Source organism: Amphiura filiformis, chromosome 14 (genome assembly GCF_039555335.1).
Source record: "Amphiura filiformis chromosome 14, Afil_fr2py, whole genome shotgun sequence".
Classification (NCBI taxonomy): domain Eukaryota; kingdom Metazoa; phylum Echinodermata; class Ophiuroidea; order Amphilepidida; family Amphiuridae; genus Amphiura; species Amphiura filiformis.
The window spans coordinates 53,477,898-53,494,548 of record NC_092641.1 but is presented as its reverse complement, the minus strand read 5'-3'; the positions used below and the strand labels follow the sequence as shown (position 1 = coordinate 53,494,548).

General features: G+C 39.5%; 2 protein-coding genes across 2 annotated transcripts; both read left to right on the top strand.

Moving 5' to 3' along the window:
• The first annotated feature begins 762 nt into the window (after positions 1 to 762).
• Positions 763 to 3,528, top strand: LOC140169494 (uncharacterized). Its single transcript, XM_072192756.1, has one exon. It carries the CDS (start codon positions 763 to 765, stop codon positions 3,526 to 3,528), a length of 2,766 nt encoding a protein of 921 aa, XP_072048857.1.
• A 9,647-nt stretch (positions 3,529 to 13,175) lies between these two features.
• LOC140169493 (uncharacterized) lies at positions 13,176 to 15,959 on the top strand. Its single transcript, XM_072192755.1, has 2 exons — positions 13,176 to 13,258; positions 15,137 to 15,959. The coding sequence occupies exons 1-2, from the start codon at positions 13,176 to 13,178 to the stop codon at positions 15,957 to 15,959; spliced, it is 906 nt and encodes a 301-aa protein (XP_072048856.1).
• Positions 15,960 to 16,651: the final 692 nt, after the last annotated feature.

Here is a 16,651-nt window from a genome sequence, read left to right as displayed (position 1 = left end):
CCAGTAATACCAAGCGAGTACCCATGTATTCCAGAGGTAACGATGATGATTGGAAGCAACACTCCGGCAGCCACCATGCCGCTGGAATTGGCCACAGGAGAAATTGGTGAGCCATACGCTGTACTCACACCCCTGGGATGGGCAGTGTACGGTATTCCAGGAAGGTTTAACAAGCAAGTTCAAACCTACTTCTGCAGTGTAATAGAAGATAGCCTGGAAAATTTGGAGACCCAGTTCCAGTCGTATGTGAACCATGAGTTCAACGAAAGAATGAGTGATGGTCGGTTGGCGATGTCAGCAGAAGACCAACGTTTCCTGAATATGGTGACTGGTAGTGTAAAAACTGTTGATGGGCATTATGAGATTGGACTGCCGTTTAGAGAGGGAAACCCACAGATGCCAGACAACAGAGCAGTGGTAGAGAGTAGAACACACTTCCTTAAGAGGAAATTCATAAAGAATGAACAATTCAAAACAGAGTACACAAAGGCCATGGAACAAACTATAGAAAAGGGCTACGCAGAGCCAGTGCCAGATGATGAGATCAATTAGACAGATGGTTCCACCTGGTACATACCCCACCACGGAGTGTACAATGCTGAGAAACAGAAATTGAGGGTGGTCTTTGACTGCGCCATTACATGCCAAGGCAGGTGTCTGAACAAGGAGCTCCTACAGGGGCCGGATTTAACCAATACCCTGGTCGGCGTGCTGTTGAGATTTCGTCAGGCACAAGTTGCCTTGGTAGCAGACATTGAGGCGATGTTCTGTCAGGTTAAGGTACCTGTACATGACCGCAACTACCTGCGCTTTCTTTGGTGGCCAGGAGGCAACGTGGAACTACCACTTAGAGAGTATCGGATGGTGGTACATTTGTTTGGGGCCACGTCGTCACCCGCCTGTGCCAGCTTTGCCTTAAAGCAGACTGCCAAGGACAACAGAAATCAGTTTGATGAGTTAGTAACAGATACAGTATGTCACAACTTTTATGTAGATGACTTACTGACCTCAGTACCCACAGAAGAAAAAGCTGTGAAGTTGAGCCAAGACCTTAGGACAATCTGCAGTATGGGTGGATTTCACCTTACTAAGTGGGCTAGCAACCATCAGAATGTCATGGATGCTATCCCAGAAGAAGAACAGTCACCTAGCACAAAGAACTTAGACCTTGAAAGCCAGAAGATGAGCCACAAAACTTTGGGCATGTGGTGGCATGTGGAGTCCGACCAGTTTGGTTTCAAGATTGAGCAGAAGTCCAACCCTATGACAAGACGCGGCATGATGTCGACACTTTGCTCGCTCTACGACCCTCTTGGATTTGCAAGTCCAGTGATTCTGCCAGCCAAACAGATGCTGCAAGAGTTGTGTCGGTTGAAATATGGTTGGGACGATGAGGTGCCTGATGAAATGAAGAGAAAGTGGCACAAGTGGTGGATAAGCATTCCAGAGTTAGAACACTTCAAGATCCAAAGATGTTGGAAGCCAGATGGATTTGAGAATGCTGAAGTCCAAGTACATCACTTTGCAGATGCAAGTGACCGTGGATACGGAACAGCTTCATACCTGAGACTTTTGAATGAAGCTGGTGACGTAGAATGCAACCTCATCCTCAGTAAGGCTCGTGTGGCACCAATAAAACAGGTGTCCATTCCCCGCATGGAGTTATCCGCAGCAACATTGGCTGTGAAAGTGGACAATATGATAAAGAGAGAGTTGGACATTCAAGCTACCACCATTTTCTGGTCAGATAGCCAGACGGTACTTAAATATATCAAGAACGAAACAGCCCGATTTCCAGTCTTTGTGGCTAATAGGATTGCTGTAATCAGAGACGGGTCCAGCCCAAAGCAATGGAGGTACGTGCCCAGTGCATGCAATCCCGCTGACCATGCATCCAGAGGCCTGTCAGTCAAGCAGCTGGTAGAAAGACCAGACTGGATAAAGGGGCCGGCGTTCTTGTCAGAACCAGAGGAAGAGTGGCCGGGTGGAGAACCGGCAGTATCAGAAGAATCTCCTGAGGCCACAGACGTGGAAGTCCACGCTGTCACAGCTGAAGACCAGAGCGATACAGATAATGCTCTAGATCAGCTGATAGAGCACTACTCCAGCTGGACAAGACTCAGAAGAGCAGCCGCCTGGTGGCTGAGACTTAAGAAGATTCTTAGAACCAAACAGAGACAGAGTCACAACTTCACAGATGCACTTACTGTGCAGGAGTTGGAAGAGGCAGAGTGTGCAATCATAAAACATGCACAGAAATCTCTGCAACTTGACTCAAAGATTACCAATTTGGACCCACAGGTGATGGATGGGATGGTAAGAGTAGGCGGTAGACTGAAAAACGCCAAGATACCGCAGAATGCGAAGCATCAACTCATCATTCCGAAAGATCACCACATAGCGACTCTCATAGTCCGTTATATTCATGGAGAGATTCATCACCAGGGTAGTAACCATGTTCTCGCCGAATTACGACAGAAATACTGGATTGTGAAGGCTCGAGCTAAGGTGAAGTCAGTCTTAGGGAAGTGCATAATCTGCAGAAAACACCGAATGCCAGTTAGCAAACAGAAGATGGCTGATCTTCCCGCCTACCGAGTAAAGAGTGATGACCCAGCCTTTACAGTCACTGGATTAGATTACTTTGGACCCTTCTATATAAAGCAGGGCAGAGTAACTAGGAAGAGATACGGTATGCTGTTCACGTGCATGAATAGCAGAGCAGTCCACATTGAAGTCGCTCACACCCTGGACACTAGTTCCTGTATTGATGGGATTAGGCGATTTATAGCAAGGCGTGGACCAGTCAAAGTAATTCACTCTGACAACGGAACCAACTTGGTCGGTGCGGACAATGAGTTACAGCGCGCTCTGCAAGAACTAGACCAAGACCAAATACAGAACTTCTCAACATCCCACACATTTGAATGGCGATACAATCCACCAGCAGCCTCCCACCACGGTGGAGTATGGGAAAGACAAATTCGTACTGTAAGGAAGTTAATGTGTGCCATCCTCAATGAACAACACCTGAAGACATGCAGGTCGGATGAGCAACTACATACCTTCATGTGTGAGATAGAATCGACGCTGAACAGCAGGCCACTCACGAGAGTGTCGGATGATCCGGATGACTTGGATGTCATCGCGCCCCGGGACCTCTTGTTGCTGAGACCGAGGGCGGACATGCCACCAGGGTGCTTTGTCGAGAAGGACATCTACGCTCGTAGACGTTGGCGTCAGATCCAATACTTGGCCGATCTGTTTTGGCAAAGATGGCTGAAGGAATATTTACCTGAACTTCAGCGCAGACAGCGTTGGCTGCAGCCACAGAGGAATCTGAAGACGGGAGACGTTGTTCTCATAGTAGATGAGTCAGCTCCTAGGAATTCCTGGTTGATGGGAAAGATCGTCACAACTCTGCCAGACAAGAATGGTCGAGTGCGACAGGTTGATGTGCGAACCAAGTCATCCACCCTACGGAGGCCCATCAGCAAGTTGTGCCTGTTGTTGGAGGCAGAAGAATAAGCTGTCTGTTTCCATGGTTTCTGGAGACTTGAAGTCCAGAGCCTATGTCTTTTATGTTTGTTAGATTGACTTTGTCTTGATGTATCCGGTAGGGAATGTCTCAGGTGTCTTGTTGTTAAAAATCATCAAAATTATGGCTTATTGATAACAGTAGACTTCACTAGGTGACACTTGCGCAGTGCGTAGGTCTTCGTATACAAAAGACATCTGCGCAGGCAATACAAATTTATTCATTAGGAGACACTTGCGCAGTGCGTAGGTACGCGATGCAGCACTCGCGCAGATGCGAACACGGTAACATAAATCAAATGGGTTTATCGGAGTAAGATTATTAAGAATTTGGTGAAGAGCCTTTTTGGAACGTTTTGAATTTGTCTATTTTCCAATGGTGCACAACCTTGTCTGTGTATTCTGGCCAGGACATGGACAATTGTTGTGCAATTGGCTTGTGGAATGTTTTGAAAGGCATTGGATTGATAAGAGAGGATATGTTTTGTAATGGAAATGTATGATTCAAAGGTTTGATTCTTTGATGGAAGTCATCCGTGAACATTTGATTGCCTAACATGGAAATAGAGCATTCCTTGTATTTGTACTTGTACTTGTAATTGGCAACCATGTTGTTTACGAGTTGCCATGTCGTTGTTCGGTTTGATTCAAGAAAAGAAGAAAAAATCATACTGACACGAAACACCCATAAACACCAACAAAAAACAAATATTATTGTATGAAAGAAAGATTGAATAAAAAAGAAATCAAAAAAAATATAAAAAATATTTTTGAGTATAGTAATAGCGTCGGTAATCGTTTGTGCCACCTATGGCTGTATGGAGCCATTTGCTTCGGAACTACCGACCATAATTTGAGGATCAGCAAACGTTTGTACCACTCATGTTGGAGCATGAGCATCGGAATTGCTGATCAATGGACCCAGCGAGTTTGTAATTCATCAAGTTCATCATGGACCGTCGGATTCCAGGGAACCCCGCAGTAAGGAGCAGCGTTGGAGCAGTAAGCCAGCAGCGCATGATCTTCTTCCAATTTTTCATCTGGAGTGCCGAACCGATGTGGATTATGTTATTTGGACAATGGACATTTGTGATTAGGACACGAACACTATTGATTAGGATTCAAGATAACTCATGGAACCAGTGATTCTTAGTGAAATTTGCTAAATTGTTTGATACCACAGTCAAAGAACTATAAAGCATCATTTGAACTACATTATGACTGTGAAATGTGACTATAGCGCTGCTACAGTGTGAACTCTTTCATTATACTTAGTTATATTAGTGGAGAAATCATTATAGACAGTATATAATCTCCATAAAGCGCCATTGTTGAATCAATAAGTGTTATATTCAGCTATCAACATAATCAGTAAAGTTGGAGATAAAAGATTATTGTTAAATTTTGGCAATGTTTTGGCACAAATTTAGTTTGCCATTTTTGGATCAAAATTTATTGTTTGTTATTAAAAGAAGTGCTTAGTAATTGCATGTTTGACACATGGCAATTAAGGGGCCGGTATGTAGCCACCACCTTCTGACTTGGAAATTTACCTGGCTGGCGCCCTCTATTTTGGACCATAACTTCAGCCAGAGATCTGAAATATCATGAATGTTATCATGCCGGTTGTTTGAATGCTTGGAAGTTACATCTTTTTTCTACCGCAAAGATTGCGGAAAGATAGCGTAAAGATTCTGTCTAGTGGATAGATAATATATGTTTGAAGATAGGAGAAAGGAAATAAAGCCAAAGGACAAGAACGATAAGTATCGCTTCAATGTTGTTTATACTCCTGTCATTATCATCTGCAAATCTTGCGTGTGATGGGGAAATGGGTCATTCCGAGTCTTGTCAGACCAAATCGATGTGATATTATGAAAAGAACCAGGGCCGCTAAAAGATCAGCGATAGACTCAAGAACGAGTCAAAATTAGACCCTACACGTCCTGTAAACCATACCAAAAATGCCATACTGCGCAGGTCAGCAACCAATCACGGCGCGCCTTTGTCATGACGTCAGACGCAAACTAGTCTTTTTTTAATTCGGTCTTTAATTATAGGTTGTAGCCTCAGCGCTCATCAGCAGCTTTATCGTCGAAGACAAGTTGGACAAGAAATGTCTTTTAAAAAGACAATGCCTCCAAGATACCAGTGGGCACCTTTTGTTATTAGTTAAGGAGACACTTATAATGCTAGCTTTAAGGTAACGCTATTGGATATAGATTTTTGTTTGATTGAAATATGTGAGTCCATTCTCTCCTGATTACAAGACTGAAAATTTTATTTTAATCGGATATTCGGTTACCAAAATATGGCCTGTCAAAATGGCGCGAAACCAAGAAGTTGGCAACAAATTTCTTTCATTTTTGTTATGCAATGTTGTCAGGTAGGCCTTATTTTCTAATTAGCCTATATATGCAAGAATAATACAAAGTAAAATGTTCAGATCGGCTACAAAGTAAGATATAAAACCCATGGATGCCTTTTTCCATGCAAATTTCCATTTGCATAATTAATTAGGGCCCTAATCAACTTTTCTAATAAGTGGCCCTAATTAATTACCGGTATGCAAATTGAAATTTGCCAAAACGCAACCGTAATTTTGTAGTAGGCCTATAGTGTGTGTTCTACCCATGTACCATGCCTCAGTACCATAGCTCTTTTAATTGTATCTGAAATCTTTACTTTGCATAATTCATGCATGTAATTAGAAAATCATCTGGCAACTGGACTTGTCAAAAATATAGAAAATAAAAAGAAAGTTGTTGCCAAATTTTTGTTTTGGTTTCGCCCTGGGGTTTCGCGCCATTTTGACATGCCATATCTCAAGAACCGAATGTAATCTACAGGGCATAAGCTTTAACATATTATTTAAATGGAAAGAAAATCTAAATTTGTGCATTAGCCAATAGGGCCACGGTCACCTAAAGCCATCTTGCAATCTTGCAGATAATTCTGATGTATGAAATAAGACCTTCAAACTTTCAGATATGAAGAGTTCCAGATGCAGGCAGCCTGTTCTGTTAGGCCTAAGTTGTATCAAGAGTCATTTCTCGTGGATTTTTTGACTGAAAATTACGATTGTAACGTTTCAGAGTAACAAATTTGCGTATCAGATTTTGTTATGCTTGTTTATTATATTTTGTATTCAGGACTAAAATAATATTAATATTATTATATTTAGGGGGGTCTTTTCATAGGCCATTACTCTTTTGTATGTGTAATTGAATAAAAAATCAAAAACATTATTGTTTTGTTTTGTTTCCTTCATTTGTGCTTTGTCTTGCATCGAAAGGGTCAATATCAACACCTTGTTTGTAAGAAGTATTGTGTGGGGAAAGATGATTCTTGCATTTTATTTTTATTTTTATCTTAACAAACAAAAAGCAAAATTCTCAGTCAAAGTCTTGAAACGGTCATGGGTATGCATGCAAAAATATTGCAACAGTACTCAGTAGAATGTAAAAAACTGACATAGGCCTACATACCACCAACATGACCAACCACGCATGGGAATTGGGGAAGCAAATACTTTAAAACGAATTATTCCGAATTATATAAACGCAATAAAATTGCAATACTTTAGTACATGTATTTGAACAGCAATGAAGCCGGACATAGGCGCGGCTAGGCGTATCATACCATACATTGCAGTTCAAATGCATCATGATCATGATTGTGGCCTAGTCGAGCCTAGCATGCATGCCAGTCGGTCTGCTGACTCGCCGCGGCACAAAACAATCCAAAACAATCCATGATGTCAAATTATCACATCCAAAGTGTCGCCATGAACGTCAGCTTCAACTTCTCCAGCCAAAGTTTTTTCATTGATAATCAGGTTTCATGTAATCATGAAATTAAACCTTGTTTGATGTGTATTCCCATTGCCACACAGCATAACGGTTTTCCAACTTGTCTTCTACGATAAAGCTGCTGATGAGCGGCGCTCATTGAGTGCTGAGGCTACAACCTATAATTAAAGACCGAATTAAAAAAGACTAGTTTGCGTCTGACGTCATGACAAAGGCGCGCCGTGATTGGTTGCTGACCTGCGCAGTATGGCATTTTTGGTCTGGTTGACAGGACGGCATACGCAAGCTAGTCTTTTTAATTCGGTCTTCAATTATACAACATATGAGTTTGAAAATATTCTAATGCATAATTCATTAACTTGATAGACCCACACCATTGGCGCCACGTGCTAGGTGTTTCTAGAATCCCTATAGAATAAGATTAATTTTAATGCTAATTTATTGCACATGCTGAGGAAGCGTGATTACCTTTTTGAACATTCAGAAATGGCGATAGGCGAATTTATGTATGGCGCAGAGAGGTGGGGGATATATATTGGGCTCTCAATATTGGGCGGAAATTAGAGTACTTGTCAGAAAATCAATTTGTACAATCGGCCTACATGCCGCGGAATGTGCGGCATTTTAGGTGTCAATTTCAAAGCAAACTACCTCCTGCGGAGGCAGAAAAACCGTTATGATGTGGCAATGGGAATACACATCAAACAAGGTTTAATTTCATGATTAGCCTACATGAAACCTGATTATCAATGCAAAAACTTTGGCTGGAAGTTGAAGCTGACGTTCATGGCGACACTTTGGATGTGATAATTTGACATCATGGATTGTTTTGTGCAAAATTGGAGGTATTTTTGTGCCGTGGCGAGTCAGCAGACCGACTGGCATGCATGCTAGGCTCGACTAGGCCACAATCATGATCATGATGCATTTGAGCTGCAATGTATGGTATGATACGCCTAGCCGCGCCTATGGCCGGCTTCATTGCTGTTCAAATACATGTACTAAAGTATTGCAATTTTATTGCGTTGATATAATTCGGAATAATTCGTTTTAAAGTATTTGCTTCCCCAATTCCCATGCGTGGTTGGTCATGTATCAGTTTTTTTTATGTTCTACTGAGTAGGCCTACTGTTGCAAGACTTTTCAACACTTTGACTGAGAAATTTGCTTTTTGTTTGTTTAAAGATAAAAATAAAATGCAAGAATCGTCTTTCCCCACACAATACTTCTTACAAACAAGGTGTTGATATTTAGAGAATAAACGATAGGAATTTTTATTTTGCCTATCCTCTACCGTGTGATAGACGACAGGCAGGTCGAATATTTTGAGTAGTGGATGCCGGCGCAGCCGGTATCCACTACGATAAAAATATTGGACCTGCCTGTCGTCTATCATAGGTAGAGGATAGGCAAAATAAAAATTCCTATCGTTTATTCTCATTCTTAGTCAGTTAAATATTATTTTATTAACTGTAAACAATTTTTTAAAGCAAAAACCAAGTTACCGTCATAAAAACTCCCCCTCATTATAAAATGAACGAAACTTGTTTACAACTTCACGTATTCTGGTGCGCGTACTGCTAGCGCGTCGCGTATTCCGCACTAGTCTACGCATACAGCGCGATACATACGCGCACCTCTACAAGCGCGTAAGGCATTATCAAGACGCATGATGACGTGGGGTCGTCTACGGCCTGATAAACGGCACCCGAAATCTTGCGATTGTCCAATCAAAAATGTGTCTACGAACTAGACCACTCCCACTGACTAAGAATGGCCCTTTTTCGATGCAAGACAAAGCACAAATGAAGGAAACAAAACAAAACAATGTTTTTGATTTTTTATTCAATTACACATACAAAAGAGTAATATGGCCTATAAAAAGACCCCCCTAAATATAATAATAGGGGCCTATTAATATTATTTTAGTCCTGAATACAAAATATAATAAACAAGAAATGCCTTTAAAAAGACAATGCCTCCAAGATACCAGTGGGCACCTTTTGTTATTAATTTAAGGAGACACTTGTAATGCTAGCTTTAAGGTAACGCTATTGGATATAGATTTTTGTCTGATTGAAATATGTGAGTCCATTCTCTCCTGATTACAAGACTGAACATTTTATTTTAATCGGATATTCGGTTACTAAAATATGGCCTGTCAAAATGGCGCGAAACCAAGAAGTTGGCAACAACTTTCTTTTATTTTTGTTATGCAATGTTGTCAGGTAGGCCCCCTGGGCCTTATTTTTGTAATTATATATGCAAGAATTATACAAAGTAAAATGTTCAGATCGGCTACAAAATAAAATATAAAACCCATAGATGCCTTTGGCAAATTTCCATAATTAATTAGGGCCCTAATCAACTTTTCTAATAAGTGGCCCTAATTAATTATGCAAATTGAAATTTGCCAAAACGCAACCGTAATTTTGTAGTATAGTTTGTGTTCTACCCATGTACAATGTACCATGCCTCAGTACTATAGCTCTTTTAATTGTATCTGAAATCTTCACTTTGCATAATTCATGCATGTAATTAGAAAATCATCTGGCAACTGGACTTGTCAAAAATATAGAAAATAAAAAGAAAGTTGTTGCCAATTTTTTATTTTGGTTTCGCGCCATTTTGACAGCCCATATCTCAAGAACCGAATGTAATCTACAGGGCATACGCTTTAACATATTATTTAAATAGAAAGAAAATCTAAATTTGTGCATTTATAGCCAATAGGGCCACGGTCACCTAAAGCCATGTTGCAGATAATTCTGATGTATGAAATAAGACCTTCAAACTTTAAGATATGAAGAGTTCCAGATGCAGGCAGCCGTTTCTGTTTTTTAAATAGGCCTATAGGCCTAAGTTGTATCAAGAGTCATTTCTCGTGGATTTTTTGACTGAAAATTACGATTGTAACGTTTCAGAGTAACACATTTTCGTATCAGATTCTTTTATGCTTGTTTATTATATTTTGTATTCAGGACTAAAATAATATTAATATTATTATATTTAGGGGGGTCTTTTCATAGGCCATTACTTTTTTGTAGGCCTATGTGTAATTGAATAAAAAATCAAAAACATTATTGTTTTGTTTTGTTTCCTTCATTTGTGCTTTGTCTTGCATCGAAAGGGCCAATATCAACACCTTGTTTGTAAGAAGTATTGTGTGGGGAAAGATGATTCTTGTATTTTATTTTTATTTTTATCTTAACAAACAAAAAGCAAATTTCTCAGTCGAAGTCTTGAAACGGTCATGGGTATGCATGCAAAGATATTGCAACAGTACTCAGTAGAATGTAAAAAACTGACAAACATACCCAGGGCATACATATACCACCAACATGACCAACCACGCATGGGAATTGGGGAAGCAAATACTTTAAAACGAATTATTCCGAATTATATCAACGCAATAAAATTGCAATACTTTAGTACATGTATTTGAACAGCAATGAAGCCGGCCATAGGCGCGGGTAAGCGTATCATACCACACCCGTACATTGCAGTTCAAATGCATCATGATCATATGATGTAGACACGATGATTGTGGCCTAGTCGAGCTAGGCCTGCATGCCAGTCGGTCTGCTGACTCGCCGCGGCACAAAAATACCTCCAATTTTGCACAAAACAATCCATGATGTCAAATTATCACATCCAAAGTGTCGCCATGAACGTCAGCTTCAACTTCTCCAGCCAAAGTTTTTGCATTGATAATCATGTTTCATGTAATCATGAAATTAAACCTTGTTTGATGTGTATTCCCATTGCCACAGCATAACGGTTTTCCAACTTGTCTTCTACGATAAAGCGCTGAGGCTACAACCTATAATTAAAGACCAAATTAAAAAAAGACTAGTTGCGTCTGACGTCATGACAAAGGCGCGCCGTGATTGGTTGCTGACCTGCGCAGTATGGCATTTTTGGTCTGGTTGACAGGACGGCATACACAAGCTAGTCTTTTTAATTTGTCTTCAATTATACAACATATGAGCTTGGAAATATTCTAATGCATAATTCATGAACTTGATAGACCCACGCCATTGGCGCCACGTGCTAGGTGTTTCTAGAATCCCTATAGAATAAGATTAATTTTAATGCTTATTTATTGCACATGCTGAGGAAGCGTGATTACCTTTTTGAACATTCGGAAATGGCGATAGGCGAATGTATGTATGGCGCACAGAGGTGGGGGATATATATTGGGCTCTCAATATTGGGCGGAAATTAGAGTACTTGTCAGAATATAAATTTGTACAATCGGCCTACATGCCGCGCAATGTGCGGCATTTTGGGTGTCAATTTCAAAGCAAACTACCTCCTGCGGAGGCAGAACAAGCATCAAAAAATCTGATACGAAAATTTGTTACTCTGAAACGTTACAATCGTAATTTTCAGTCAAAAAATCCACGAGAAATGACTCTTGATACAACTTGGGCATATATTTAAAAAAACAGAAACGGCTGCCTGCATCTAGAACTCTTATTTCATACATCAGAATTATCTGCAAGATTGCAAGATGGCTTTAGGTGACCGTGGCCCTATTGGCTAATGCACAAATTTAGATTTTCTTTCTATTTAAATAATATGTTAAAGCTTTAATATGCCCTGTAGATTACATTCGGTTCTTGAGATATGGCCTGTCAAAATGGCGCGAAACCAAAACAAAAAATTGGCAACAACTTTCTTTTTATTTTCTATATTTTTGACAAGTCCAGTTGCCAGATGATTTTCTAATTATGCATGAATTATGCAAAGTAAAGATTTCAGATACAATTAAAAGAGCTATAGTAGGCCTACTCATGGTACTTGGGTAGAACACAAACTGTACTACAAAATTTTGGCAAATTTCAATTTGCATAATTAATTAGGGCCACTTATTAGAAAAGTTGATTAAGGCCCTAATTAATTATGCAAATGGAAATTTGCACGGAATAAAGGCATCCATGGGTTTTATATCTTATTTTGTAGCCGATCTGAACATTTTACTTTGTACAATTCTTGCATATATAATTAGAAAATAAGGCCTACCTGACAACATTGCATAACAAAAATAAAAGAAATTTGTTGCCAACTTCTTGGTTTCGCGCCATTTTGACAGGCCATATATTTTGGTAACCGAATATCCGATTAAAATAAAATTTTCAGTCTTGTAATCAGGAGAGAATGGACTCACATATTTCAATCAGACAAACATCTATATCCAATAGCGTTACCTTAAAGCTAGCATTATAAGTGTCTCCTTTAACTAATAACAAAAGGTGCCCACTGGTATCTTGGAGGCATTGTCTTTTTTAAAGACATTTCTTGTTTTGGATTAAAAAAAGCCCGTTTTGCCAAATGAAACATAGCTTAATCCTAATCCTTTAGGTACTCCTAACTGGCAATGAAAGGTCAAATTTTAATATTTGGTCTATTTTTGGAAATAAGGGTAAAAAATATGCATTTTTAGGTTGTTTTTCGACCTTTTTCGTCAGTATTCTGTGACAATCAGGCCCAAAGACTTGAACAAAGACTAATTTGAAGTTATGCATTCTAAATTTTGGAAAACACATTTTCCAATTTTTTCATAACCAATTAGCAAAAATAACATAGGCCTAATATTAAAATAGATTTTGAATGCTTAGACTTGTGCCAAGTCTTACAATTATGTTTCTGCAATTGTAAGAAAACATGCAAAATTTTACCTCAAATTGCAAAAATATTAAAATTTGACTTTTATTGCCAGTTAGGACTATACCTTAAGGATTAGGATTTAGCTATGTTTCATTTGGTAAAACAGGATAATATTTTTTTAATTCCAAAAAATAAGTTCTGTATTTTTCTGGAATGGGGAGTAGATCCAATGTCTATGCTATAGGTTACTCAGATCAAATGGTGCAGGGCTTCTTCTGCTTCCTCAAACGTGGGATGTAAAATGCAGGCGCGACTGAGCAGACGACGGTCAACTCTCACGCATTCGGTCACTTTCTCACGCTAAGGTAGCCGAATCTCACGCCTAGGTAGTAGGGCCTAAATCACACGCAAAGAGCTGTCAAATGAGTAAAATCTCATGCATCGTAAAAATAATTTGTTGTCCCTACACTTTTTAGATTCTCATTAATCTCAAGCGCCGTGGCTCAAATAATCATGGTTCAAACAAAATGAACATCGCATTCGGAAAAAAAATTACGCCTCTGTTCGACAGTCAAACTGAGTGTCTCACACCATGCAAAAAGTTGACAGCCCTGGATGATGGGGTGATCGAATTTAGGAAAAATAAATGGTTGTCCCACTGACAACCAGATTACAATTTCTGGTTGTCCGTTTAATTTTTTGGTTTTCCGTAGGCCTACAAATGTGACTTTTTGCTAGATTTATGGTTGTCCGGCGGACAACCGAATCAGTTTTTTTGGTTGTCCGGCGACTTTTTTAGTTGTCCCGGGCAGCCGGACAACCAAAATTTCGGACCACTAGTATCAACAATATGTAACCAGAAATTAAATACCGTACCAGTTTGGTTGATTAGTATTACATGGCGCAGCTTAAAACCATGTCCTTAATTGTTTTTGCACAAATAGGGGCATTTTTGGAAAAGTGTCCTTGCTTTGCCAAATCAAAAGTCCCATAGATATATGTGCTAAATTTGCCATAAGAAAACATTTTTCCTTCACAGGTGCAATTCTTGTCTGACCCCCTGGCTGGAAAAAATAAGTTGACTGTCATTTTTTTTTATGACAGGCCCTCAACAGGGTCAGAAATTCGGCGAGAATTCATTCTCGCAAAGATTCTCGTCAACAAAATTGCAAGAATCTAAATGGATTCTCGTAAATATTTTAGTTTATCATACAAAATTATATGGCGAGAATTCATTTTTCTTGCAAAATTCCACTTCTCACACTTGGTTACACATTTCTTACCCTGCTCTAAGTCCGGGAATTAAAGCCATATTATAACATTTTCATACAAAATAGATTAGCATTAAAAGCCATAAAATGTTAGTTTTTACTGTCAGATCATATATCCCCTTTTATTTTTGAGCCGAACAACTACGGCAAAGCAAAGGAAATTTGAATTTACTACCAGCGCATATGTCGCCATACCTGAGACGAAAATAGTTTCGTCTCAGGCCAATACGTACCACTCCTTGGGATGGTACGACCCTTTGTGTAGATCACCGTCTTGCACGCCGTGTACGTACTGTGTGTTATGAACATCGTGTATGGGTTCGACTAATAATTCCATCGTAATAATAAAACGCCGGTTCCATCGTTTTATTCAAAATCTCGGATTTTGACAAAACTACAGCACCTAGAGTCTTGATTTTTGCAGGGTATATAGGTTTTTAAAGTACAATATAATCGTGTACAAAAATTAATTTTAAAAAATCAGTGAGGGCATCCTCCTCAGCAAATGTTATAATATGGCTTTAACTAATTTTATACAAGCAAAACCATGCCAGTATTATTTTAAAATCATTAAAAATTACTTGATCTCTCACATCTGTGGTGCAGTTGCAGGATTTAACATAACATATTCATGACCAATCCAAATTTAGCTAAAAGTATTCAAATTTCTGCTTATTTCAATACTGTGGGATTTTTTTCTGAAAATTGAAATTAAGGGCACACAACCATATTATACTATTTGGTGGAGGAATATGAAGGGCCGCTTTTAGATGTTCTTGGTTCGGGGGTCCCCCAAGGTACAGTCTTGGGACCCCTACTGTTTTTGGCATATATTAATGATTTGCCGTCTAAAGTTCACTCAAAGGTCAGACTTTTTGCGGACGATTGTATTCTCTACAACAGAATACAATCCACCGAGGATGCCGAGAAACGCCAAGAGGATCTTGATGCTTTAGTCAAGTGGGAGAGAGACTGGCAGATGTCTTTTAATTCTTCCAAGTGCTTCAGTATGAGAGTCACTCACAAGAGGAATCCAGTTACCAAGAATTACAAGATGGGTCACCATATCCTCGAGGAGGTGAAACATCACCCGTACCTCGGCGTTGAACTTAGCAATGATTTAAAATGGTCTACTCACATCAATCAAACTGTTACCAAGGCTAATAAAACGCTGGGCTTGCTGAAGAGAAATATATACTACTGCAACAACAGCACTAAGTCTATTGCCTACAAGTCCCTGATAAGACCCAAGCTAGAGTACTGCTCCGGGATCTGGGATCCACAGCACAAATCAGATGGGGATAAGTTAGAAAGAATAAAAAAAAGAGCTGCCAGGTTTACTGTTGGCGATTACAGCAGGGAGTCCAGTATCACTAAAATTCTTGCTGATTTAGAGTGGGAACCTCTTCAGGACCGTAGGACCAAATTACGCTTGACGACCATCTACAAAGAAACTCACGGGTATATACCAAGTAACATCAAAAGTCATCTTCGAGATACAAATTCATCCAGTCAACCCAGGACCAGGCAATCGGGGGCCTTATCTTACAACATAATCACCACAAACAAAGACTGTTATAGGTACTCGCTATATCCAAAGACTATTCGCGAATGGAACCAACTCGACCATAACCTACGCATCGCACCTGACGTCAAGACCTTCAAGACCAATCTAGAAACCATCAACATCAAGACGCTGACTTCAAAGGCCCACTTTAATATTTAACCGCGACTTTGCACATGACCCCCCCCCCCCGAACGTATGCGACAACCAGAGATGGTGATTGTACGTGACAAGACAGATACAGATACAGAAAGGACCCAGAAAAGGACCCATGTTTCTGGGACAGATAGTAGATATTCATACACCCCTGAGTGGTAGATTAAGGTCATGTTTTCTATAGAGGGTGTATGGATTTCAACCAGAATGGACCCATATCCACTCCGGTGACTACCTCAAAAAAGTTACTTCACTACAGATGAACAGTTTTGCAAACACTTAATTTTAATTCAGGTTCTTTCTTTTTATAAATGTGTTTTAAAAATTCATTGTAAACAATAAACATGAGATACATTTAAACACAATTTACAAGCACGTTACTTAGTTGCATTTTATTACTTATTACATTAGTTAAGTACACTTTCATTTTGTATGTTTCACACCAATTCACTCTGTGATAATAAATAAACCACAGAACTACAACAATACAAAATTGGAATGTTATTTCAATGACATACGGAATGGTTTATATTATATTTCCCAATAATATAACGATCCAGAAAACAAGCAACAGGGTCAAGATGGTTAACGTTTAATTCAACAACTCTTCCTATACCTTTGTACAGGAGCCAACCGTTGTTAATCCGTGATGAATCCACAGTTCAGTAGCGTATACGCGAACGCAAGGTTACGTGTAC